The following is a 27,676-nucleotide window of genomic DNA, read 5'->3' as shown; positions in this document are numbered from 1 at the left end:
CAACCGCCGACGAAGAGCTCAGAAAGTGTAAACAAAAACAAAACGCGTAAAAACCGAACATAATTCCATTAACCAAAAACCGTGACGTCACGGATGACGATCATCACCAGTTCCACTTTGGGGTACCGATCGCACGCGGCGCAGGTTAATCACTTCGGAAAGCTTCCCCGATCCGACTCGGATCGGAGCGCGAGGAAGTCAGCCCTACTAGTCGCTTCATCGTCCGCAAAGCTGCAGTCTCGCACCGTCGGTCATACTAATCGCAGGTCGAAACTTGCACTCAGTGTTGCTCTCGTAAGGGAAATCAATCGATCGAGTTTAGGAGTTTTAAGTGGAGTGAACGCGTACCTGAAGTGTTTCGGCGGCTTCGGAGAAACCTGTTGCACTAAAAACGGAGTGCAGCGCCAAGGAAAGGTCGAAAGTTGTTGAATTGCAACTCTTACGTATTTGGAAATGAAGCGGTTGATCTTGCTTCTGGCAGTGGCAGCGCTGGTCGGTTACGGCCATGCCCAGGGCAATCGAAAGTGCGCAGCGAATGGCGAATATGTAATTTAATGTTTTCTGTTTTGGCTTGACTGTTGGCACCTTATGGGGTGGTTCTGCACCGCCGGAGCTTGTAGCATTGAGAAGTGAAACCTTTCTATTATTATTATTTATGTACACCTTGCAGTGTTTGACCCATTCCGAGTGCTGTTCTGGTAGCTGTTTGAGTTTTTCCTACAAATGCGTCCCAGTGCCGCCGAGCGCCAGCGTCGGATCCACGTTCGTCCCAGTTCCCATTGAGACGGATAACCGATTCGGTGGATCGGTCGATAGTGGAACCAGCATTACGCAGAAAACTTGTGCCAAAAATGGTGAATATGTAAGTTTCTTCGGGTTTATGGGGGAGTTATCCAACCGCTTTGCACCGTCTGCTTTGTGAGTGATCTACGGAAGGGGAACAGGCCGGTGTTGAATCATTTCATTTGAACGCAGTCGACCGAACGCCGGCCGTGTCGAGCGGGATAACAACCGTACCTGGTTGGTGATGATCCATATCCACTTTGTGCGATCGATCGTTTGTTTTGACAAACAAACATCCATTCAGGCAGTGGGTTTTATTGAATGGAAGTACATGTGTCCAAAATATGTGTACCTGTGTATCCGATGTAGATCGCTTTCAAGGCTGTAGCTGCGTTTTGTTGTTCGCACGGTTCAGTGAGTAGTTGAAGAGTTTGTAATGTGTTCTACCTGTGAGGCAGTTTTCGTTGGTTAGCATAAGATTCTTTCTCCTAATCGATTTCAATAAGTGTACATTTTAATTAACAATCTAGTCACACCAAAGACGTTCATTTAGAGTTTCGTTTCACTTTGAATCCATGCTCTTTTATGTTGGATCTAGAACCCTCCAATTGTTAAAACAAACAATTATTTTGCAGTAGAATGTGCAATTAGTGATAAACGATTTTTACTAGCCGTTTTAGATTCACCCTAGGCTCAAAATGTATTTCAAAACAGAATAAGGTCGATCACATGATTTATTTCCATCAATATTTGCCAGAGCGTTGTAGCTTAAGCAAGGTAATATTTTCCTGCCGATTGAAATTGAGAGCATTTAATGCATAATGGGAATAAGAACAAATATTTATTGCGGTCAAGACGATAACCTCGCTTCGTTTGTTTGGAATTCTTATCACCGGCCCTTCCGAATGCCGGCTCAAAATTCAATTATCACCGCTTTGACGAACTCTCCCCGTTTCTCTCCACTCAATCTCCACCCCCTGAAGTGTCTCACCCATGCCGAATGTTGTTCGGGAAGTTGTTTGAGCTTCTCGTACAAGTGCGTTCCGACCCAACCGGGAACGTCCAGCGTCCAACAGCAGCCAAAGCCCCAGCCCCAGCAACCGGTGCGGCCGCAAACGCAATCCCCGCCAGGTACTACCAGTTCCGTAGACTCGAGCATCGATTTGGGCAACCGCGTCGGCGAAGGTGACCAAGGTACGACGGCGGTCACGGCTGGGACCACCGCCGGGCCGGCTAAATGTGCCGCTGTCGGAGAATATGTAAGTTGGCGGGTAACTTTTCTTTTCGGGTAGATTAGTGCATGCCGCGTGTCTTCTGCGTAGTGTAAATAGCTCTGATAGTGTGTCTTTCCTGTTTCCAAATACCAAAGTAGTGGTTGTGTAAATAGAAACTTTATCAACGGCTTTTGACCTATTTTTGCTGCAGGGGATTTATTCGATTGAACGTTTTCGATAATGGCAGTAAAACAAACACAACTGTGGCCTGTCCGCTCTCTGTATTCTGTTGTTGTGCTTACTATTTAGCTTCTACTAGAGTCTTTTCTCTAAAAATATATTAAGGTTTGTTTTTCTATGATACTAATTAATACGTAAGTTAATCCTAATATTATATTATTTGATATTACATGATATCATACATTTTCCATACATGTACATGATGCTTTTTTATTCGTTGTCATTAGATAGGAATTTTCACATTAATAAAATTAAAAAAAATGGGGATCAGTAATAGTTAGAGAATGTAAAAATGTAAAGTTTTAATTTTAACCATCGCCATGGAACGAGAATCATGTTTTCTGGTATCATGCGTCTCCATCGCAATTTTTTTCATAGAAAATACACTCATCGAAAATCATAAATCGAAACATACCCAAAATATTAAATGCATTTGACTTTTTTAATTTAAAGAGATCGCACTGTTCTTTGTACACAGAAGAATGAGTTGTTGTTCTCTGCGCAAACTTTCCACAAAAAGTTGAAAAATAAACAGTTTTTGAAATACGATTCCCTGCGCCGCAATCCAATACATGTTCAATTCATTGTATAGACGTATACGGTAGACAACCGGTTGAAGTATGCACAGGACAATGGGCTTTGCAGGAGAGGAATAACATAGAAGAATAAGTTGCCGGAATTCAAGACCGTGTGTGACCGAAGGATGTCAGTACCGCCATCATCCGCTGCTGCATTCTAATCGTCCCAGTGTTAGCGAACGTTCCAATTAGGGTTTGTCATCCATTCACAACCATATACATCGGCAGTATAAGCAATCTCTACTGTTTCTCATTATTCCTGTTATCATATCAGGTCCGCGAGCAACGGTTGAAACGTATGCCTTCCTGGATGACGGTTCAGATCTATCACTGGGAAAAGATGGTTGGAACAAACCGCTCTGCTCAAAGTGGACAGGGAACGTCACTAGAGTTGAACCTGAATCGAGACAAGTACGAATCATGATAAAGGGACCTGTCAGTAGGCAACAGTTCTCACTCAAGGACATTCGCACAGTGAAGGAACTCACGCCTCGAATTGTCCCAACGGTATCGGTCGGACGGTCTTTGATAGACGTTAACAACGCAAACCTCACAGTCCCGCTGCAAGTAAGAGAGGGTAGAAAAGACGATCCTATCGCAGTGAAAACCAGACTTGGATGGTGCATCTTAGTAGCACACGCAACATCTTCCTAAAAGCACCTTGTTTTTATTCAGTTTCATTAAAGGCATTGGAAAAACATCAAACCACGAAAAAGTTGCATCAAGATGTCAAAAACGTTCGAATTGAGATCAATGTTTTATTAAATTTGCAATGCAGTACGTGTTTGACATTTGAAAAAAAAAACAAACAAAGAATACTGCACTTTATGTTGCAAACACGAAACAAAATCATTAAGTTGCATATTTTTTACCATGAAACTTCGATGCGTCTTTCAAAATTTAATTGTTTGTTTAAATTAAGTTGCATAAAAGTTGAATGTGTCTTCATGTTTAATTTTGCATCGTTCAACGCTTCGACAACTCACATTTTTTCCTGTGATGGTGCAATCAAGTAACAGGAAACTCGAGTACAAAACTTCATAATCGTATGGTTTTTATTGTGAGTCAACATGCAGAATCTTCGAAGTGTTGAATGGTGTTGTGGTAGAGTGAAGGACTATCAATCACAAGATCCATAAATCGACTCCAGTTTTATATTTTTATTTTATTTTTTTCCGCTGAAGAATTTTGCAACATTATTGCAATTCTACTGCAATCGAAGGATGTTTCCGTAGGCTCCACCTCTTGCGCTTTTTAGATTTCAAGAGAGTTATAGGGTAAAGTGCCCAATAGTGGACCCCCAACCAATAGTGGACCCTCCAGCCATTTTTTCATTATTACAGCACAATGTAAACATTTTGCTATGAAATTCCATCGGGAGAACCTACCTTACAGTCCTATGATTTTATTACATGCATTGGAAATACCATGGAAAGTAAAATTAGATGATTTTTTACAATTCTATAAATAATAAACACAAGAGTGTCCACTATAGGAATATGTTGGGGGGTCCATAATAAGGAAGAAGAACGTCCCGAAACGGGACATGAAAATCAAATGAAGTGTCGACAATAGGGAAGCAATTTCCTATTATGGACCCCCAGGGAGTCTACTATAGGGCGAATTCAGTTAGACTTTAAAATGTTAATTTCAACGAATAACGTCGTGTATTTGGGCGTTTTATGTATGTATCGTGAAGAGGAGATGCAGAGCTTGTTGTTAGATATCAAGCAGAATAAATATGTTGAAAATTTATACTCCTTATGACAGGAAGAGCAAAATTCCGCTACTAGGGGGTCCACTATTGGGCATTTTACCCTATTTGATAGCACATACGCAAAGATTGTTTCTTTCCGAATAGTTGCAACCAGTACTGGAAAAGGTCGTGATCATCATAAGACAGAGAGCAAAGTGCCTTTCTCTATTTCAGGCGACCAAATGAAAGAATCGTGGGTTCTTTGTTCAATTTCGCATGAAAGGCAGTCATGAAAGAATGTTGTGCTTTATTTTAAAATTAATATTTCTAAATTATTTAAATAGATATATGCGAAGAATAGTGATTAGCCGATAAATTAATCATATTCCTTCAATTCACCAGGTTGAAAGTGGTAATAAACACAAAAATAAGCAGATATTGCACATTTTCATGCACTGTCACGGAACAAATATTTTTTGAGATTTTTGTAGCATGCCATTCATCCAACGCGTTTCTACAGGTAATGAAAGGGGCAGATATGTAAACATCGCGTGACATCTCTCATTGAAAATGAGAAATTCCAGTACTGGTTGCAACACAGTGAAATGTTCAGTAGTGAAACAATTTGTGCTGCTTGGGTTTGGCTGCTGCGGGATGAAAGCTACTTATACGTTGAATTAACATGCCTGTGAATGTTCCAGTGACCGCGAGCTGCATAATGCATTGAAAGAGTATTTCACAATAGAGGATAAGGGAGTGAAGCCATTGGTACAGCTAGATTCCGTGGAAGACAAACGCGCCAAGATCATAATGAGGCAGATGACTATTCGGGTTGGCGAGCGGTTTGAAACGGGGCTTCTGTGGAAATACGATCAAGTTGAGCTTCCTGACAGTTATAACATGGCAGTCCCATGATCCTCAGTTGGCTACGAATCTGAGCAAGCAAATAGACGAGAACCGTCAAAAGAGCTATGCAGATCGAGCGACACCGGAAGAATTGGAACGGGCAGACCCAAAACGGGTGTGGTACCTACCATTGGGAGCAGTAATAAACCTAAGAAAACCAGGCAATTTTAGGCTTATATGGGACGCAGCTGCTGGGGTAGATGGCATTTCCATCAATTCCATGCTACCCAAAGTTCCCGATCAGCTAACGTCTCTTCCTGCAGTTGTGTCGCGTTTCAGCGAATATCAAGGAAATGTTCCATCAACTGCTGATTCGCCATTCCCAACGCTTCCTATACCGAAGTAATCCATCAAAGCCCTTCGACATCTACCTTATGAACGTAGCAACCTTCGGGTCCACATGTTCTCCGGCTCCGGCACAGTATGTTAAAAACAAGAATGCCGAAGAATTCTCTGTTCTATTCGGTCTGCTTCCAAAGATCAGACACTTGCGTATCCCACGATGCTATTTTAAGAAAGCGACTGCTCAGACTTACGAGCAACTTCAACTTCACATTTTTGTTGACGCTAATGAGTCCGCTTTCTCTGCCGTTGCGTACTTCAGAATCATTAACACAGATGGCGACGAAGAATGCTCAATCGTTGCTGCAAAAACGAAGGTGGCTCCGTTGAAGCCCCTTTCCATTCCCCGATTGGAATTACAAGCAGCTGTTTTGGGCAGCCGTTTGCTGTCATTCGTGCAGGAGAGTCATAGTGTTAAAGTAAAGCAACGGTTTTTGTGGAATGACTCCGCAGCAGTATTGGCCTGGTTACGGGCCGATCAACGTCGGTATAAACAGTACATAGCGTGTCGCATTGGCGAGCTATTATCAACGACGGATGTAGCAGAATGACGATGGGTACACAGTAGACTGGTCCAGGAAACAAAATGTTGTCGAATTCTACGGGGCACCCCCCAGGATTGTGCTTTTGTGTGAGAAAACCAATCTCTGAAAATTTCAGCTCAATCGCTTGTTCGATAAGCTGGCGCAATTGATTTGAAGTTTTCAGAGGTTGGAATTCGACAACTTTTTTTTCTACCCATACAAGGCTGGGCCACTCTAGTACCCAGCAAAATCAATCCTGCAGACGCTGCTACGAAGTGGAGTACAAATCCGTGCCCAAGTGTTAACGATGAGTGGTTCAAAGATCCAAAATTCCTGCGCCTCCCTGAGAACATTTGGCCGCAACAAGTAAAATGCTCAGCTCAACCTGAGGAAGAGCTTCGGTTAAGCTTCGTGATCCAAGGAGGCACAATTTTGCTGCAATCATTTTTGTCTGACTTGTGCTGCTCGATACGAAAAAAAAACTTTGCACTCTTTTTTCTCAAAGCTAAGTTTTTGTCCCTTACACCTCTTTCCGTTTGACCCCCTCAAATTAGAATAGGTGTGTTTCATTTTGAATTTCTCACTTTTCACTGCGAAAAGTGAGAAGTTCGAAATGAGAAATGAGAAATGGGAAGTGAGAAGCAGGACGTCTCACGCTGCTCACTCCACATTTCTTACTTCTTCTGTCTGGGAGAAGTAAGAAGTGTGAAGTGAGAAATGAGAAATGAGGAGTGTGTTACACCCTCCGGGTTCAAGAAAACGATCTCAAGTGGGTAGGTGAACGAACTCAAAATCTAGTTTTCTCCCACAACAACAAACCTCTTCCTGCTCTCTACCTCTATAGGCAAGCGGACAATTGGTAAGGAACGGTAATATGATCTATGCAAGACGATGACGAAACAGGGACTTCAATACAAAGACTTCGTTACAGCAATGATATTCAATCTTTCACAATTATACAATCATACACAAATTTCATATGCGATGGAGAAAAAAACATCTTCCTTCATTCCTTTTTGCTCTTGTTGTGGCCGTCCCGCACAAAACGAAACGCGTTCGCCGCATCCTAGGTCGATCGCGTTCGCATCATCCACCCTTTTAGGCCCGTCGGAATTACCCACGGCAACATTCCCCCACCCGTAAACCCTGTGGCGGCTCTCAGCTGCGCATGGTTTACTCATAACTAATCACGCTAGCCTTCGGCTCGTCGTAGCTCCGCTACATACTGATGTGCTACTGGACATCCATCAACCAAATGCCATCATCATTCTCCCACTGCTTTGTCAGGCACCTTCCTTGTACAGGCTGAAGGCCCTGTCGCATGATGCATTGAACTTTCTGCGACTCCGCCGCGATCTTCTGCTCTTCGAGCTCTCCATTTCAATACGACTCCGCCGCAATCTTTTGCTCTCCGAGCAGTCTCACCTTTGCTACGCTCTTACTGCTTCGGATGGGGGCCATGTACCGTCCATCCTAGTTGACATCGAACCGCTGCGGGTTCTCCAGGTTCTCCTATTCTGGACTCGAGCGGAGCGATCAGGTGTAAATTATCGATTCCTATTAACAACAGCGGTGCTGCTTTTCTGTAGCTAAGAATTTCCACCTCCTCCAAGTGAGGGAAATCTGAATAATTTTTTGCATGTACCTGTTGGGAAGGGAGATACAACTTCTTCACTGTTCGAGCATCTACAAGGTCTACAAGAACCTTGGCTGCAAACCTGGATCTTGATGACTTTCGACTGTCTTTCGTTTTGATGTACTCCGTTCGTCCAGCACATTTGCAGTGGTTGAATTGGTCCATCAGCCTTCAATATTTTGGCCAGCTTGTAATGTTTAAGCGTCACAGCCGAACCTTCATCAATCATAGCTAGAGTTTGCACCCGTATGCTTCCATTTGTCAATGTTACCGGTACCATCCTAAACAGAACTGTCGAATTCAGCCGCCGATGACTATTGCATTGAACTTCCAATGGGGTATTATCATGCATAGCTCCACTATGCAATAGAGATTTGTGAAACTCCGGACACCCTTCTACCAAGCAGCGCTACCTTATTCGACAAGGCAGATCTCCATGGTCGTACATGCAGCACGGACACAAATTCAACCGCTCCACAGTTTTCCACAAATCTTCTACACCTTGCTTCAAGAAAACTTGGCAGTGTCGTCCAAAGTGACCTACGTTTTGGCACATAGAACATTTGACTTCACGGTATTGCGGTTGGTTTGAGGGCTCTGAATTCATCACAACTCTTGGACTATGCTTGTCACTTGGCGACCCTCCGTTCGTTGCTTGAACGAATACTTTCGTTCACGGTTGCTCTCGTTTCTTGCTCTTCTCGTTTGCTTCCACCTTCTCGAAGGTTGCTTCCAGAGCCTTTTAGACGAGACTTTCCATAAAAGCTCCGAATGTTTCCAAATCGACCGACCGGGCGCGTCGCTTGTATTCTACCTACTCCATAGCATAGTACGAAGGCAGCTTCTGAACTAAATTCTGCATCAGAATCGGGTTCTTCAGATGGTCAGTCAGTCCTGCTGCTTTAAGGTGTTGCGTAAACTCTTCTACTGCGCTTCCGAACTCTATTACAGACTCCAAGCTCTCCGCGTTGGGTCCTTCTAATTCTTGGATCCGGTTTGCCAGCCTTGTCGACAAGATTTCTGGATTCCCGAATCTCCTCCGCAACTTCTCAACTATCAGCGGAACGTTCTCTGGCAATAGAAGACGATTTCGAACCGTATCCAAAGCTCTGCCGGTCAAAGCCTCTTGCAGTCGCACCAAATTCTCAGCATTGGTGAAGCCACATGACTTGTTCGCCTGCTCGTACGCGCTGATGAAAATTGGCCACTCCTCGGCGGCACCGTTGAATTTGGGCAAATTTCTCGGAAACACCTGCCTCGAACCAATCTGTAGACGCGATGGTCCTGTCTCCGCCGCTTTCCCTTTTGTAGAGACTCTATCCGGAGCGACATCGAACTCATCATCCGAAGAAGGAGCAACAACTTCCCTTTCGAACGATGGCCGGGGAAGTGTGACCTCGGGTATTCCAGCATAACATCTGTCCGTACCCCGCTTTACCTCTGCATTGCGTGGATTCGATGGCTTCACGTTGCTCTGAAGCTTTCTCGGAAACAGATCTTCCAGTTCACCTTCTGCCACATCAGCCTTCACGCCATCCCCTAATTCCGGAAAATCGTCAGCATCGAGCACGAAATCCCCATCGCCCCCGTCCAGATCGATGATTATCTTCAGAGCTGATCTTCTCTCTAACATCTTCTTCCGGCGGGCTATTCTCTTCCGCTCTAACTACAAGATCCTTCGCTGATTCTCCTCTTCAAGTTCCTCCAGTCGGTTCCACTCTTCGAGTTCTCTGAGTTCTCTCAAAGCGCGGGTCCGCGTCGACTCCGCCGACGGAACACTAACACCTTTCTTTAAGCACCCACGAACGCGACTGGTATTCTTGACCGGAACAGACTCGGCACGTTTCACGCGGTTACAATACCGACCGATCATGTCCGACAACGCATGCAACAAATCATAGTGATCTTCCTTCGCGACGACTTTGCCATAGCTTACGTGCTTCTTGCCTATCTCTGCCTGTCCCTGATCTCCTACTTCTGTCGAATCTTCAACGTCATCGACGTCTTCTACATCATTGTCCTGCGCTAGTTCCCTCCCTCGTCATATGTCCTTTAGTCAACTTCATCTTTCCCGACTTACCAATCTCCGTCTTATTACCTTCATACCGGCCAGAATGTTTGAAAACCACTGGAGAGATGGCTGTGCTGCCTGGGGCACCCAACGAGGCTCAGATGGATCGATCTTCTCCCAGACAGACCATCTCGGCGACGCTTTCATCGACGCCTACGCACTCAAAGTGGTACCATTCTCATTACTTCTCACACTGGACGCTAGTATCGAAATCCTCTCTTTCATCACAGCACGGGTATTTGTAGGACATAATAGTAGATTTTGAGCTATGTTACACCCTCCGGGTGCAAGAAAACGATCTCAAGTGGGTAGGTGAACGAACTCAAAATCTAGTTTTCTCCCACAACAACAAACCTCTTCCTGCTCTCTACCTCTATAGGCAAGCGGACGATTGGTAAGGAACGGTAATATGATCTATGCAAGACGATGACGAAACAGGGACTTCAATACAAAGACTTCGTTACAGCAATGATATTCAATCTTTCACAATTATACAATCATACACAAATTTCATATGCGATGGAGAAAAAAACATCTTCCTTCATTCCTTTTTGCTCTTGTTGTGGCCGTCCCGCACTGTATGTGCTGCGGCGACGCTAAACGACAACAAAACGAAACGCGTTCGCCGCATCCTAGGCCTAGGTCGGTCGCGTTCGCATCATCCACCCTTTCAGGCCCGTCGGAATTATCCACGGCAACAGAGTGATAAGTGAATAGTGGGACGTCTTATTTTAAACTCCTCACTTCTCAATTATTATTATTCACCAAACGACATTTTTTGGCCACATGACCCGTTAAATTAACAATATTTTCGAACGTAAGATCCTTGGCCTATAGGCCGAACGGCTATTAGGTGGTATGATCATAAGGCTGAACGGCCATTAGGTCGAATGCGAAGTGGGTATATCCCGTTAGGCATAAGTACGTTAGGCATAATGGACGTTAGGCATAAAATGACCCGAAGAACAGCCTATGACATTAAGAAGGCAGAATAATGCCAAACGTTCATTATGCCTAACGTACATTATGCCTAACGTCCTTATGCCTAACGTATGTATGCCTAACGTCGCGGACCCATACGAAGTGAAAGGTGGGGAATGAGAAGTGAGAAGACAGTTCTTCCTTTTTATTCTTTCTTACTTCTTTTGTCTTTCTTCCTTCCTTCTTCAATTTTTTTTCATTTTTCTCCCTTTCTCCTTCCCGACTTTTGATCTATTACCGTTTAACTCCACTTTAATAAACCATCGTTGAAAACTGGGATGCACGACCGCCCAAAGTCTCTTGGAAGCCTCGGACCCTGCCTTCACAGTCGAGCCATGCAAGTCAACGATCTACAGCCGCCCCGGGCCTGGGTTTGGGTGCGGTGAAGAGGTCTTCCAAAATCCAAATTCGGGCAAGTACATTCTTTTCTCGAACTTTTCGTGTCTTGAAACATCACATCACTCTTCTTTACACAACGGAGCGGTAAAGTTTCTCGACAGCTATAGCTCAGCAGCACTAGTTCAAGTTAATTCCATCGCCAACGAGAATAATCGTTGTCTTGACCTCTGTTTCATTAGCGATCAAAGCACAGCTATATCTTCATCGATTGCACCTGCGCCACTAGTCAAGTGCCACACATCACCCGTCGCTGCACATCATGGTAAACCGCGATTTGAAGCATGATTTCAACGACTCTCATGAATCCATATCCTACAAATTTTGGCAAAGCCAACCATCGTAATATCGCTGAGCTACTGTTTTCTATCGATTGGCATAACATTCTGGATCTAGAAGATGTGAATATCGCAGCGCAAACATTTTCCAACGTCTTTGCGTATGTCATTGATTACCACGTGCCGAAGAAAGTCTGTCGTAAGGTAGTCAGTCCTTCGTGGTACTCGAGCTCGAGCGACGTTTGAAAAGTACTAAAAGAGCTGCTTTGAGACAGTTCACCAAGCATCGTTCGGTCTCATTTCGGAACCATTTTGTTAGGCTCAACTATGAGTACAAGCGAGCCAGTAAGGAATGTTACTTTCAACATCAGCTTAATATCCAACGCATCCTCAAGTCGCATCCTAAACGCTTCTGGCAATATGTCAACGAGCAACGCAAGGAATCTGGATATAACCGATAGCATGGTCCAACGTGCACAGACGGATGTGATCTACACGAGCCTGGGCGCTGCATTCGATAAAGTGAACCACTTTATTTGCTGTCTAAGATGGTTTCGTTCATACCTCACACACCGTATGACTGTGGTTGTAATCGGAGATTGCCAGGCACCCAGTTTTATTTCAACATCAGGGTAGCCACTTGGGTCCGTTCCTGTTTCTACTGTCCTTCTGTCTTATTCTTTCTGTCTTCAACTTTCTTCCTTCTTTATTCATCCTTTTTTTTCTTTTCCTTATTTCTGATTTATCCTTCTTTCTTCCTTTTCCATTCTACTTTCTTCTTTTATCCTTCTTTCTTCTTTTTTATTTCCTCTTCCTTCTATCTTCTTCCTTCTTCCTTCTTCTTTTTTCTTCATTATTCTTTCTTCCTTCCTTCTTACTCCTTCTTCCTTCACCCTACTTCCTTCTTCTTTCCTTCTTCATCCTTATTCCTTCATCCTTCATCCTTGTTCCTTTTTCCTTCTTCCTCCCTCCTCCCTCTTTCTTCCTTCTTCCTTTTTCCTTCTTTCTTTTTCCTTCTTCCTTCTGCCTTCTTCCTTCTTCTTTTTTCCTCCTTCTTCCTTCCTTCTTCCTTCTTCCTTTTTCCTTCTTCCTTCTTCCTTCTTCTTTCTTCCTTCTTCCTTTTTCCTTCTTTCTTCTTTCTTCTTCCTTCTTCCTTTTTCCTACTTCCTACTTTTGTCTTAATTCTTCTTTCTTTCTTCTTCTTCCTTCCTTCATCCTTCTTCCTTTTTCCTTCTTCTTATTTCCTTCCTCCTTTTTTCTTTCTCCTTCCTTCTTCTTTCTTCCTTGTTCCTTCTTTCTTCTCCTTTCTCCTATCTTCCATCACTTTCCTTTTTTATCCATCTTCCTTCTCCCTTGTCTCTTTCTCTTCCTTCTTCTTTTTTCCTTCATCCTTCTTCTTCTTTTTTTCCTTCTTCTTTCTTCCTCTTTTCTTCTTCTTTTTTCCTTCTGCCTTTTAGCTTTTCATTCTTCCTTGTTCCCTTTTCCTTCTTTTTTCTTTCTACATTCTTCCTCCCTCGCTTTTCCTTCTTCCTTCTACCTTTCTCCTTCTTTCTTTTTTTATCTACTTTTTTCCTTCTTCTTTCTTCCTTTTCCCTTTTTGCTTCACTCATCTTTCTTTTCACTTTTAACTTGTCACTTTTCATGTCTCACTTCCCCCTTCCTCACTTTTCTCTTCTTATATATCACTTCTCATCTCTCGTTTCTTACTTCGCACTTCTCATTACTTACTTGTCATGCTTCATTTATCTTTTCTTATTTCTTATATCTCACTTCTCAACTCTCACTTATCACTTTTCACTTTCCATTTCAAACCCATTCCTAACTTACTTCACTACTTACTTCTCACATTTACTTCTCATTTTTCCCTGTTTTATTTCACTTCTCACTCTTCACTTGCCACTCCTCACTTCTCACTACTAACAACTCATTTCTCACTTATCAATCCCACTTCTCTATTTTCACTACATGCCACTTCTGAAGTCTCGCTTCTTACTTGTTATTCGGCCCAACGACCCAATAACCCTGCAGAGATTGAATCCAAAAAAAATTGAAAAAATCTCGCACTTTTCATTTATTTATACATATACGATATGTAGCATACCGCGAGAGACTTTTTTCGCAAGCTGTCATGATAAAGAACTGATTCGGGAGGCTATACCTCATGATAAACTTCTTTGAAAAAGCTCCAAATGCGGGGAGCACTCTTTCTGATGATGCATTTCAACTTGTTTTACACAAGTGTGCGGCTCCAACACAAAATGAGCGAGAATGAGCGATTCTGTTTTTTTTTTGCACTTGTATACAAGTTTGATAAATTTGTTATCATGGCTTGTTATGATTCGGAACAGTTTTTGCCTTTCTTTTATCGTTGTTTGTTATCTATTGAGAGCGATTTCTGCAAACCCTGCCAAAAACTAATCCTTTGGACCTAATCAGATTTTGGACTTTGGATTTTGGACTTTGAACTTTTTAAGCAAAATCAAGTGTAAACAAGTTTTTTGAAAATAGTTTTTACGTGTCGTCTATTTTAGTTGAATTTAATATTTGTAGTTTTTGACGTTTTTTTTTTCTTTTTAAGTGAAATAATGTTCAAATTCAAATTAAATTCGATTCGTGTCAACGAGAAAGCAATTCGTCGACATGGTTTGTGTCTCGACTAAATGTTGTGTTGTTTGAGTACTATGACGACATCCAATTCAATATGGCAACGATACTTTGTAATGTTCTATGTAATAAAGTTAGCTCGATGTTTCCGAAGGCGCGAACTCTATGTCGCCATTTGAAATTTAAATTGGCGCAATTGCTAAATAATGGGTTAATTGTTGTAGAAGGTTTCTTGTTCAAGAACAAACTCAAACTCGGTCATTTCGCTTCCATAACGGCTGGCAGTTAAAAGTTTTGCGAGTTTAAGAGTTTTATTTAGAGAATTTGAGTAAAGTTTAGTTCGTCGAGGTAATTAAAGTGATTGGATTGATTTTGTACGTGATTGTAGTTAGTTTTTTCGTTCGTTCTGTAGATTTTATTCTGTTGTCGGTGTAGCCGACAGTATAGTATAGTGTACCAAAAAAGGTAATTTTTTGTCGAACTACTCGTTGTATGTTTAAATGTTAATTTATGTTTCGCGTTGGATTTCCAGCGCGTGGCGCTTTTTTTGGTAACGGCTGGAATTTCGGAGTCGACCCGGAGTCGACGAAAAGGGTTTACGGCATTTCCGCCGTTTTATCGTTTGGAGGAGTTTTCTGTGGAGTCCGTGCGCTCGTCAAGGCCCGCCCTTCGGGGTAGCGAAACAGAGTGTGGTGAAGTTTCGTCAAAAAGAGAAGCGAAAAATGAACCGTCGATCGCCAATCAATCGACGGTGGTCCAAAACGTTACGAGCCCTACTTGGCTCGAACCATTAACGAGGCAACGGTTGACGACGTCAAAAGAAATATTCAGGAGGTGGCCAAATTGGAGCAGCACTTGGTGCAAAACAATATTTCAAGTTTCAGCCAGCGACCGTTCGAGTGACCCCTGAGGAGAGAAGTCGAGTGTTAGTCGGGCAAAAGAACTCCACCGGTGGTCTTCCGGATCCCGGAAGTGGCGCTTAAGCCACCGGTTAATCATAAACCTCGAGCTGAAGCTACGAACGGTTACAATACCAAACTACCATTTTGGTCATGCGACATTTTCCGCCAAATGACTTCTTCAGCAAATGATCAATTCGGCCGAACGCCATTGTCGGCCGCATGTCAATTTCGGTTTAATGACTCAGACTGAAAAAGCCAACATCCGAGTATTTTTATCAGTGCAAAGAGAAGCCATCCTCGTTTAGATCACATGACAGCATTTGAGTCGCAACAGCGCAACAGATCCTAACAATGAAACTAAATAAATCTTTGGACTCATTGAATTGCAAATTTAATCGGAAAGCATTGCCGGTATTCGATATTATGCAGGTTTTTTTATTGCGATCAGTTTGCATGCGATTTATCAGTCCAAACAAAAGCCCGTCACTCAAAACCTCCGTGCAGTAAGCCCAACGGTGACGTCTGGGAAAAGTTGTATCCATGCGTTTCCGGCTTCACGTATGTATGGCAGCAAAAATGTGCAGTCTTTGCGTGAGCGCCGGTTAACAAAAGCAACTTTGACCATGCGTGCGTATTCAAGCGCATTGATGACACGCTACGGTCTGGAGTCTTCCAGCTGGTGGAATACGACAAAGGAATGATCTGATCTGATTCTACAACACTATGCTGCTATGCTACAGGTTTAACGAGGTACTAAAGGCAAAATTACCCAAATGTCATACACCTTTGTGTACTCTCTGCCCTCTAGACTTTGGAAAGACAGCCTTCCAACTTCTTCCAATATTTGTTTTAGTGTTCGTATTTGTTGATTCAATGTTAAGAAGACCAATGGCGACGCAGTCTAGGGATTATTTTGCTTTGTACTATATGGTAAAGCGATTCGAGTAATAACAATTTTATAATCTTCTTGAGTTCTGGGACGAGCTGTCAGACATACTTACGACTCTAATTAATTACAAGTAGTTTTATTTCTAAACCTTATCCCGAATAATTATTACCCATCTTTTACTTCTAATATCATGTGAAAAAGCAAAACAAGAACCTAATCAAACGAGCTACCCACAAAAAAAAATCACAACAACAAAAAACCTCCCTCGTCCAACAGTGCCTCACCTCGTGGGAATGCTGCTCTCGATCGTGTCTCAGCTACTCGTACAAATGTGTGAACAACTACCCACTGCAAACATCCGGTGGTCTGCTGCCGGCCCCACCTGCTCCCGTGTTCACCGCTGGACTGGCGAACCGTTTCGACGGCTCCAGCGACACATCCCCGCCGCCGAAGAAATGTGCCGCCGTTGGCGAATACGTAATTAACTTAATAAGGCATCCGTTTCATTAGGAAGACGAATTCGATGTGCGCACGTCAAACTATTTTTTATTCACATGAGCAAAATGTATACGCTTCGTAATGAAGCTAAAAAAAATCGTTGTATTCAAATGAACGTAAAATTCCCATGAACATATTTAGAGCGACATGACCACATTTATAAAACTATATTATGATTGCTTTGAAGAGTTATGAATTTGACCCTTTTTGGATATTTCATTGGAATATTAAAATTTGAATATTGGAATTTTAAGATGTAAATTAAAACAAAACATTTCATTTTAAAATTATTAGAGAAGCACTTGAACACGTTTATTTCTATTATAAGCAGAAGGTTCTCTAAGATTAAATTAGGAACCACGTGTCTGGAAAGGAAAATATTATTAACAACAGTTTCTTTTTTGATAAAAAATAAATAAACGTGCTCAAGACGTCTGCCACTTCATTCATTGGAATTTTATGATTTTTCGTCCATTCCTGCATGGAAACTAATTTTGGGATAAAATCATCATTATTTCGTATTGTTTTATTTGCTGCACCTCCATTCTCATCCAATCTCGTTAGAACTTCCAGTCACGACCGGCCAGCCAGCGGTTGGCCTTTAGACGCGCTAATAACTCATTAACATTTCGCTCTGCCTCTTTGTGCGCTTGTTTTCGTTTCATGTAATCGGTGCATCCACGCCACCCTCCCCCCACACACACGCCAGTGTCTGACTGCGGCCGACTGTTGCTCCCGGAGCTGTCTCAGCTTCTCGTACAAGTGCGTCCAGAACTACGACCTGGGCACGCAGCAGCTGCTGCCGTCGGGAATCCCAGTGCAGCTACCGTCGTCCTCGATCAACGCCATTGAGACGGCCAACCGTTTCGGAGGCGGAGGTGAGCGACAATGTCGCGCTAATGGACACGCCGTAAGTTTGCTTTTAGATAAGAATTGAAATTAGTTGTTTGGATGTTGTTTGATTGACGCAGTGAAGATGGATTCTGGGAATCGATTATTGCGGGTTTATGGTTACCGGTAATGTATGTAGCGCCGAAGTGTTGTACGGGGCCAAGCAAAGTATATTAAGTTTCAATGTCAAACATCGATTTCGAAACGTTAGCCAAAGAGTTCAGTACACCAAGACTACATTGTCACAAATGTGAAGCCAATTTTTCAAATGCTGTACATCCAGGTTTTTTTTACACGGTTTGGATTTGGTCGTTTAAGACCTTCAGGGTCGATTAAGCAATGAGTTAACCCCATGAAAAAATTCACAAAAAATCAAAGAAAATTCAGGAGGTATTTAAAAAGCTGCGAAAGTTTAGGTTAACCGAGAAATTAATGAATTCCAACCGCGTAAAAACCGCGTGGGGCCCTCTTTAGGTGCCCGCCAGAGTAAACGCGACGAGCGATGCGACGCGACGCGACTCACGTAAAAGAATAACAATCATTATCAACAGGCTGTCAAATTGCACTGTCGCGTCGCGTCGCATCGCACGTCGCGTTTACTCTGGCTTCACCCTTAGCCGTGCGGTAAGACGCGCGGCTACAAAGCAAGACCATGCTGAGGGTGGCTGGGTTCGATTCCCGGTGTCGGTCTAGGCAATTTTCGGATTGGAAATTGTCTCGACTTCCCTGGGCATAAAAGTATCATCGTGTTAGCCTCATGATATACGAATGCAAAAATGGTAACCTGGCTTAGAAACCACGCCGTTAATAACTGTGGAAGTGCTTAATGAACTCTAAGCTGCGAGGCGGCTCTGTCCCAGTGTGGGGATGTAATGCCAATAAGAAGAAGAAGAAGAAGAACCGCGTAAAAAAATCTGGGTGTATAAAGGTACACATTTCAACAAAGAAGAAACCGGTAACAACAGGAACCATTTTTTTGTCTTTTCGTATTCAAAAACCCGACGAAGTATTGCAATCAATCATGCAAACGATTCCAAATACCGCATGTATGTTTGTACAAGCGATTCGCCGAATTATGATGCACTGCTGGGTTCATTATCAGATAAATTATCAGATTAGAAAATAATCTGGAACAGGCGAAACCGTTGATACTTCATTGTGATTTAAATGTTGCTTCAGAACTTATCAGACCTTGCACACATTTGCCTTCTGGCGTCCTCCATTTACAGTGCAGTAGCCTGAGGTAGTTATTGAAATCAAATTCAATATCGACCTATTTCTCAAGTTGTGAAGCATCGTGATGAAGTTGGCGAGCATTTTAAATTTTGAAATGCAGAGAATGCTGAATAAATAAATAAATAAATTGTATGCGAAAATTGGAAGAAATTAATGGATAAAAACTCCGAAGAAATTATTCAAGATTTTGGTTGAACGTTTGTAAGAATTCAGGGAAGAACTCTTGAAGGAACTTTCCGAGGAATTCTAGGGAAACTTCCCTAGAATTCCTGGAGGACCATCCTGAAAAAATCCTGGAGGAACTCCCGGATAACTTTAGGTGCAATTCCTGGAGGAACTTCCGGAGGAATTCCTGGAGGAACTTCCGGAGGAACTTCCGGAGGAATTCACGGAGGAGCTACCGGTGGAATTCCTGGAGGAACTTCGAGAGAAATTCCTGAAGGAACTACTGGTGAAATTCCTGAAGAAACTTCCAGAGGAGTTTCTGGAGGAACTTCCGAAAGAACTTCCGGAGGAGTTCCAAAAGCATCGCTTACTGACGATGATGCTAATAGATCTCACATAAGCTGTGTACATGTTCGTTGGTCGCTAGAAGCGATTTTCTAACATCGCTGTTCAAGGGCAAATTTGAATATAGTTTTCGTTTTATACATCTCCTCATTTCCATATTATATTATGTATGCGGTTTTGTTAGTCTTCTATTTATATTTAGGAATCGTTCAAAAATGGCATCGTTGCCTTGGCGAAAGGGGGTGGGGGTGTCGTTGGTTGAATAATCTTAAATGTATTTAACGTCATATTTAAGTCGGCCTTGAGAATTATTGGCTTAATTTTCAAAATGTTCGTGTACATTTCACTCCGAAATCGAACCTTTTATAGAAGTCTTGGAGATCCATGATGTTATATACCAACCCGAGCAGTTAGTCATAACAATTATATCAATATGTGTTACAAATAACAATACTTGAAATAATTTTGTTATAAATTCTTTGTCAAAAATGAATGAAAGAAAATTTCACGATCGTCATAACTTGATTATAACATAATGTATTATGCTTATTTTACAGAAAAACAAAATTGCCAACATTTTTGGTAGATAGGAATTGGAAAAAAAACGAAGTTACCACCTTCAGTATATCTTGATTTAATCGAGAAATTAATGGATGAAAACTCCGAAGAAATTATTCAAGATTTTGGTTGAACGTTTGTAAGAATTCAGGGAAGAACTCTTGAAGGAACTTTCCGAGGAATTCTAGGGAAACTTCCCTAGAATTCCTGAAGGACCATCCTGAAAAAATCCTGGAGGAACTCCCGGATAACTCTAGGTGGAATTCCTGAAGGAACTTCCGGAGGAATTCCTGGAGGAACTTCCGGAGGAATTCCTGGAGGAACTTCCGGAGGAATTCACGGAGGAGCTACCGGTGGAATTCCTGGAGGAACTTCGAGAGAAATTCCTGGAGGAACTACCAGAGGAATTCCTGAAGGAACTACTGGTGAAATTCCTGAAGAAACTTCCAGAGGAGTTTCTGGAGGAACTTCCGAAAGAACTTCCGGAGGAGTTCCTGGAGGAACTTCCGGAGGAGTTCCTGGAGGAACTTCCGGAGGAGTTCCTGGAGGAACTTCCGGAGGAGTTCCTGGAGGAACTCCCGGAGGAGTTCCTGGAGGAACTCCCGGAGGAGTTCCTGGAGGAACTCCCGGAGGAGTTCCTGGAGGAACTCCCGGAGGAGTTCCTGGAGGAACTCCCGGAGGAGTTCCTGGAGGAACTTCCGGAGGAGTTCCTGGAGGAACTTCCGGAGGAGTTCCTGGAGGAACTTCCGGAGGAGTTCCTGGAGGAACTTCCGGAGAAGTTCCTGGAGGAACTTCCGGAGGAGTTCCTGGAGGAACTTCCGGAGGAGTTCCTGGAGGAACTTCCGGAGGAGTTCCTGGAGGAACTTCCGGAGGAGTTCCTGGGGGAACTTCCGGAGGAGTTCCTGGAGGAACTTCCGGAGGAGTTCCTGGAGGAACTTCCGGAGGAGTTCCTGGAGGAACTTCCGGAGGAGTTCCTGGAGGAACTTCCGGAGGAGTTCCTGGAGGAACTTCCGGAGGAGTTCCTGGAGGAACTTCCGGAGGAGTTCCTGGAGGAACTTCCTGAGGAGTTCCTGGAAGAACTTCCGGAGGAGTTCCTGGAGGAACTTCCGGAGGAGTTCCTGGAGGAACTTCCGGAGGAGTTCCTGGAGGAACTTCCGGAGGAGTTCCTGGAGGAACTTCCGGAGGAGTTCCTGGAGGAACTTCCGGAGGAGTTCCTGGAGGAACTTCCGGAGGAGTTCCTGGAGGAACTTCCGGAGGAGTTCCTGGAGGAACTTCCGGAGGAGTTCCTGGAGGAACTTCCGGAGTAGTTCCTGGAGGAACTTCCGGAGGAGTTCCTGGAGGAACTTCCGGAGGAGTTCCTGGAGGATCTTCCGGAGGAGTTTCTGAAGGAACTTCCGGAGGAGTTTCTGGAGGAACTTCCGGAGGAATTCCTGGAGGAACTTCCGGGGGAATTCCTGGAGGAACTTCCGGAGGAATTCCTGGAGGAATTTCCGGAGGAACTTCCGGAGGAATTCCTGGAGGAACTTCCGGAGGAATTCCTGGAGGAACTTCCGGAGGAATTCCTGGAGGAACTTCCGGAGGAATTCCTGGAGGAACTTCCGGAGGAATTCCTGGAGGAACTTCCGGAGGAATTCCTGGAGGAACTTCCGGAGGAATTCCTGGAGGAACTTCCGGAGGAATTCCTGGAGGAACTTGCGGAGGAATTCCTGGAGGAACTTCCGGAGGAATTCCTGGAGGAAATTCTGGAGGAATTCGTGGAGGAACTCCGGGGAAAATCCTGGAGAAATTTCCGGAGGAATTCCTGGAAAAACTTCCGGAGGAATTCCTGGAGAAACTTCAGGAGGAATTCCTGGAGAAACTTCAGGAGGAATTCCTGGAGGAACTTCTGGAGGAATCCTTGGAGCAACTTACGGAGGTATTCGAGGAAGAACTTCCGGGGGAATTCCTGGAGAAACTTTAGGAGGAATTCCTGGAGAAACTTCAGGAGGAATTCCTGCAGGAACTTCCGGAGGAATTCCTGGAGGAACTTCCGGAGGAATTCCTGGAGGAACTTCCGGAGGAATTCCTGGAGGAACTTCCGGAGGAATTCCTGGAGGAACTTCCGGAGGAATTCCTGGAGGAACTTCCGGAGGAATTCCTGGAGGAACTTCCGGAGGAATTCCTGGAGGAACTTCCGGAGGAATTCCTGGAGGAACTTCCGGAGGAATTCCTGGAGGAACTTCCGGAGGAATTCCTGGAGGAACTTCCGGAGGAATTCCTGGAGGAACTTCCGGAGGAATTCCTGGAGGAACTTCCGGAGGAATTCCTGGAGGAACTTCCGGAGGAATTCCTGGAGGAACTTCCGGAGGAATTCCTGGAGGAACTTCCGGAGGAATTCCTGGAGGAACTTCCGGAGGAATTCCTGGAGGAACTTCCGGAGGAATTCCTGGAGGAACTTCCGGAGGAATTCCTGGAGGAACTTCCGGGGGAATTCCTGGAGGAACTTCCGGAGGAATTCCTGGAGGAACTTCCGGAGGAACTTCCGGAGGAACTTCCGGAGGAACTTCCGGAGGAACTTCCGGAGGAACTTTCGGAGGAACTTCCGGAGGAACTTCCGGAGGAATTCCTGGAGGAACTTCCGGGGGAATTCCTGGAGGAACTTCCGGAGGAACTTCCGGAGGAACTTCCGGAGGAACTTTCGGAGGAACTTCCGGAGGAACTTCCGGAGGAACTTCCGGAGGAACTTACGGAGGAACTTCCGGAGGAACTTCCGGAGGAACTTCCGGAGGAACTTCCGGAGGAACTTCCGGAGGAACTTCCGGAGGAACTTCCGGAGGAACTTCCGGAGGAACTTCCGGGGGAATTCCTGGAGGAACTTCCGGAGGAATTCCTGGAGGAACTTCCGGAGGAATTCCTGGAGGAACTTCCGGAGGAATTCCTGGAGGAACTTCCGGAGGAATTCCTGGAGGAACTTCCGGAGGAATTCCTGGAGGAACTTCCGGAGGAATTCCTGGAGGAACTTCGGAGGAATTCCTGGAGGAACTTCCGGAGGAATTCCTGGAGGAGGAACTTCGGAGGAATTCCTGGAGGAACTTCCGGAGGAATTCCTGGAGGAACTTCCGGAGGAATTCCTGGAGGAACTTCGGAGGAATTCCTGGAGGAACTTCCGGAGGAATTCCTGGAGGAACTTCCGGAGGAATTCCTGGAGGAACTTCGGAGGAATTCCTGAGGAACTTCGGAGGAACTTCCGGAGGAATTCCTGGAGGAACTTCCGGAGGAATTCCTGGAGGAACTTCCGGAGGAATTCCTGGAGGAACTTCGGAGAAATTCCTGGAGGAACTTCCGGAGGAAGTCCTGGAGGAACTTCCGGAGGAATTCCTGGAGGAACTTCCGGAGGAATTCCTGGAGGAACTTCCGGAGGAATTCCTGGAGGAACTTCCGGAGGAATTCCTGGAGGAACTTCCGGAGGAATTCCTGGAGGAACTTCCGGAGGAATTCCTGGAGGAACTTCCGGAGGAATTCCTGGAGGATCTTCCGGAGGAATTCCTGGAGGAACTTCCGGAGGAATTCCTGGAGGAACTTCCGGAGGAATTCCTGGAGGAACTTCCGGAGGAATTCCTGGAGGAACTTCCGGAAGATTTCCAGGAGGAACTTCCGGAGGAATTCCTGGAGGAACTTCCGGAGGAATTCCTGGAGGAACTTCTGGAGGAATTCCTGGAGGAACTTCCGGAGGAATTCCTGGAGGAACTTCCGGAACTTCCAGAGGAATTCCTGGAGGAACTTCCGGAGGAATTCCTGGAGGAACTTCCGGAGGAATTCCTGGAGGAACTTCCGGAGGAATTCCTGGAGGAACTTCCGGAGGAATTCCTGGAGGAACTTCCGGAGGAATTCCTGGAGGAACTTCCGGAGGAATTCCTGGAGGAACTTCCGGAGGAATTCCTGGAGGAACTTCCGGAGGAATTCCTGGAGGAACTTCCGGAGCAATTCCTGGAGGAACTTCCGGAGGAATTCCTGGAGGAACTTCCGGAGGAATTCCTGGAGGAACTTCCGGAGGAATTCCTGGAGGAACATCCGGAGGAATTCCTGGAGGAACATCCGGAGGAATTCCTGGAGGAACATCCGGAGGAATTCCTGGAGAAACTTCCGGAGGAATTCCTGGAGAAACTTCCGGAGGAATTCCTGGAGGAACTTCCGGAGGAATTCCTGGAGGAACTTACGGAGGAATTCCTGGAGGAACTTCCGGAGGAATTCCTGGAGGAACTACCGGAGGAGTTCCTGGAGGAACCTCCGGAGGAACTACCGGACGAATTTCTGCAAGAAATTCCGAGACAAATTAGGAAAATATCTAATTCATAAAATTGACTGACCCACGCCGCCGTGCCGCCGTCGCTGAGCACCAAGGCGTGACGCCGCTGGTTGGAAGTGATTTATCACGCCGCTGCCGATAAAATTTCAATCGGCGCTCAGGTCTACTTTGTACAGTTAGAATTGAAACGTGAGATATGAGAAGTGAGAAGAAATAAACGACACGTCTCACTTCTCAAATCTTACTCATAATTTCTCACTACTTATTTCTCATATCTCATTTCGCACTTCTTCGTTTTTGCAGTGGGAAGTGAAAAGAGATAAATAAGACGTCTCATCACTCACTCCTCATCACAACTGTGAAATGTTAATGACGAGTTAGTTAGTAATGAGAGGCTTCACTATCTCTTCGTTTCATAATTTTCACATTTTACAGTGGTTCTTTTTACCAAAACGACCATTAAGTCCAAACGGCATTTTCGTGTGAATGTTCTGTTCGGCCACATGACCTATTCGGTTAAATGACCATTCCAAATAACATATTCGGCCAAATGACTTACTCAGCCACATGACCTATTCGGCCAAATGAAATATTCGGTCACATGACCTATTCGGCCAAACGACTTTCGGCTTAATGGTCTGTTCGGCCAAGTAGAATACTCGGCCAAACATCCTGCCGGATCGGGAGCGAACACCATATTTGCAGGGTTGCTGTCCGGAATTCTTGCAACATACCCTGGACGCTGTGTTTGCCATAAACCTGGGCGAGCTTGTTGTTGTTGAGACCCTTGACCAACTTGAGACCAACTCCTTCAATTTCCGGAGGACCATTCTGCCAAAATTTTGGTGGACCATGGTGCACAATTTTGCTCCTCGCTGTCCCTCGCTGGCACTCGTAAGATGATCAGCTGCTCCTAACATGGATAAGAGTCACTCGGTCAAATTTGTAACCCTGAAAAGGAGCAATCATCCACCCCTTCCCCCCTTCATTGACAGCATACGATCTTAGATCCCGCCGAATTTCCCTAGGAATAGGAGTTGCTGAGTATTACCCTCTTACTTACCCCATCGCGAAATGGGGTGTCTTTTATTCCTTCAGGTACGAGTACCAATGGTACGCATTACCGGAAGAGCATGTGTGGACCAAATGATGCTCCATATTGCCATCCCGGGCAGAAATCATGAACAGAATAACAAAACATGATATGGACTTGATTGATATAAGAGATAAAAGAACAGGCAACAATATCAAAAATTTGCACTGAAATATCATTTCAATATCAAGATATGCTATGGATAAGAACAAACTAATGGCACTTGATATTGATCACTTATTACAAATAACATATCTTGATATCCTTATGATATTTTAGTGCAAAATATTGATATTGTCGTCTGATCTTTTATCTCTTATATCAATCATGTCCATATCTCATTTTGCTATCTTATCAACATTTCATATTATTGAGCTATTTGCGTCTACTCGGGATGAAGTAGGTCTACGAATTCCAAGTGTCCCTAAAATTCTGTCAGACGCACAGCACTGGAAATCCAAAATCAATTTACAGGATTTCCAGACTTCAATTTGTTCCTGAACCATTGTAATCAGATTCCTTTAATGTTATGTCTATGACCATTGACCCTCAATTTCTCGAAAGTGGTCGAAAACATTGCTGAGATCTTAATTGTTGAATTCTCGGCAAATCAAAAACTTTTATAACTCAATTGTGCACGCTCCTCTCCCGTAATTTATGCTTATTCCCTGAATGACTAATTTGAATTTGATTCACTGTGTCTCATCCAAACTTGTTCCTCTTGTTTTTGGGAAATTCCCTTCTAACCACATAACTTTTTTCTCTGTTGCACATCGCATCTTTTTCCCTCCACTCGATCTAGTGTTTCTACGGCCAGGAGTGCTGCTCGGGAGCTTGCTTTAAATCGTTCTGCGCCACCCAAATCAACCTGGGAATTTCCGAGTCGGCTCTAACGCGCCCATCCATCGCCAATGGGCCATACGTGCAGGTCAACAGCTTGGACGAGCTGATAACTCGCTTCGGAGGCGGTGGCGCTGCGGGCAGCAGCACCGGTGGATCCCCTGCCCGAGACTCCAGTCCCAGTGCTTCGCTGAAGCGGGCGAACATCGGAACGCTGAGTAACGCCGAGAAGAACTGTGCCATCGTTGGCGAAGGGGTGAGTAGGAAAGGAGGGGCACGGGAGCGTGGGGTATGAAATTAAATGAGGAAAAGAAGTGAAACATACGCAGCCATGAATCCTTTCGCAAATCCTGGCACAGTCATTTGTATTCCCAGTTTCCAACTGGTTCTACTTCATAGTTAAGCCATCTACATAAGAGAAAAGTTATCGCAAAATGTGGGAAATGGCTTTCAAATGTATTCAATTACGCAGCTGTTTGAAGTTCATTATATGTGATAAATTGCTAAAAAGTTTGTTTTTTTTTTCAACCGGTTCATGATATTAGGTTTGGAGAGGGCTGCAACTGAGTTCGAGTTAAACATTGAACCAATTAAATTGAGTTTTTTTTAGATTTTTTTTTGGATTGGCTCGATCTATATATTTATTGCTGATAACAGCTTTAAGCGGATTTCGTAAGAGTCAAATCTATTTCATGCGTTCCTTACTCTACCTCGTTAAGAAAATTTTACATCCTCCGTTCAACGTACAAGACTAACGCAATCCCGGGTATTTACATTTAGATCTCAATGTGATTTACAATCGAAACCGACGTCTTCCAATAATAAATGAATATTTGATTAACTCCCACGACGACGGCTGCTGCCCGTCATACCGCATATCATCCGAAGCAAACATTTATCGACCTGTCACCGCGTACATCATCGCAAATCTTAATCCTCCGGCATCTTTCGTGACCTCGCCATTCAATAGGCCGCGGTTGCCTCTGGTAGAAAGACGACACCGCAACGATTTCCATTCCCCATCTCATAACTAACAGCGACCCGACCCGACCTTAGAAAATCGCGGCAGTTCAAGTACCTACCGACTGACATCCCCCGCACTGCCAATGTTCAATCGCCACGCTCCCTGGCGTCGATGGTGTCGTATTGCTAAAGTTTTCCGCTTTTCTTCTCCCACCCTCCACAGTGCTCCCGACAGGAGGATTGCTGCTCCATGAGGTGCCATTCATATCGGCGCAAGTGTGTCACGTAGAGGACGGAGCAACGGAGCGACGATCAGCCGAAGATGCGGGGAGCTGTGCCAGATATGATGTATGCTGGGAGCAATGTCTCCCACAGGAAAGAGCTTGTAATCTTTATTTTTTTTATCGATGACGGGGAAAAGTGGCACACGGCTGGATTACAACGGACTGGATTGTAAAACGTGAACTGCGGAAATCGGCTGCACCGGCGGATCGTGAGGAACAGATTTGCCGGTGTGTTGTTTTTATTGTTGAAGTCGATTCTTTTATTAGACAGCCCCAGGTGCCACCTTCCTCCATCCAGTTTTGCTTTTATTTCATATTTTATTCCCTTCAATCAACATTTTATTGATCATATATATGTTTTGCTGTGATGCAACACGATCCCAGATAGCGGATGTGTCGAAAAGCAATAAGAGTGAGTGAGTATGAGCGAGAGAGTGAGGATGTAACTTAGAGGAAATAAATCATAAATGAAACAAAA

At 44.3% G+C, this 27,676-nt stretch overlaps 1 protein-coding gene across 2 annotated transcripts; it reads left to right on the top strand.

Annotated features, from left to right (window-relative positions):
- Positions 1 to 208: 208 nt before the first annotated feature.
- On the top strand, positions 209 to 27,676 carry LOC134222500 (uncharacterized). Of its 2 annotated transcripts, XM_062701649.1 has the most exons (7): positions 209 to 546; positions 671 to 862; positions 1,767 to 2,042; positions 16,317 to 16,517; positions 17,248 to 17,448; positions 25,914 to 26,207; positions 27,138 to 27,676. In XM_062701649.1, the coding sequence occupies exons 1-7, from the start codon at positions 454 to 456 to the stop codon at positions 27,201 to 27,203; spliced, it is 1,323 nt and encodes a 440-aa protein (XP_062557633.1). In that variant the 5' UTR covers positions 209 to 453; the 3' UTR covers positions 27,204 to 27,676. The 2 variants fall into 2 exon arrangements, with proteins under 2 accessions (XP_062557633.1, XP_062557638.1); XM_062701654.1 differs by lacking the exon at positions 16,317 to 16,517 and having other exon boundaries at positions 214 to 546.

Source organism: Armigeres subalbatus, chromosome 1 (genome assembly GCF_024139115.2).
Source record: "Armigeres subalbatus isolate Guangzhou_Male chromosome 1, GZ_Asu_2, whole genome shotgun sequence".
Lineage (NCBI taxonomy): Eukaryota > Metazoa > Arthropoda > Insecta > Diptera > Culicidae > Armigeres > Armigeres subalbatus.
Note: the sequence above shows the minus strand (reverse complement) of the source record. Positions and strands in the feature narration are given on the sequence as shown.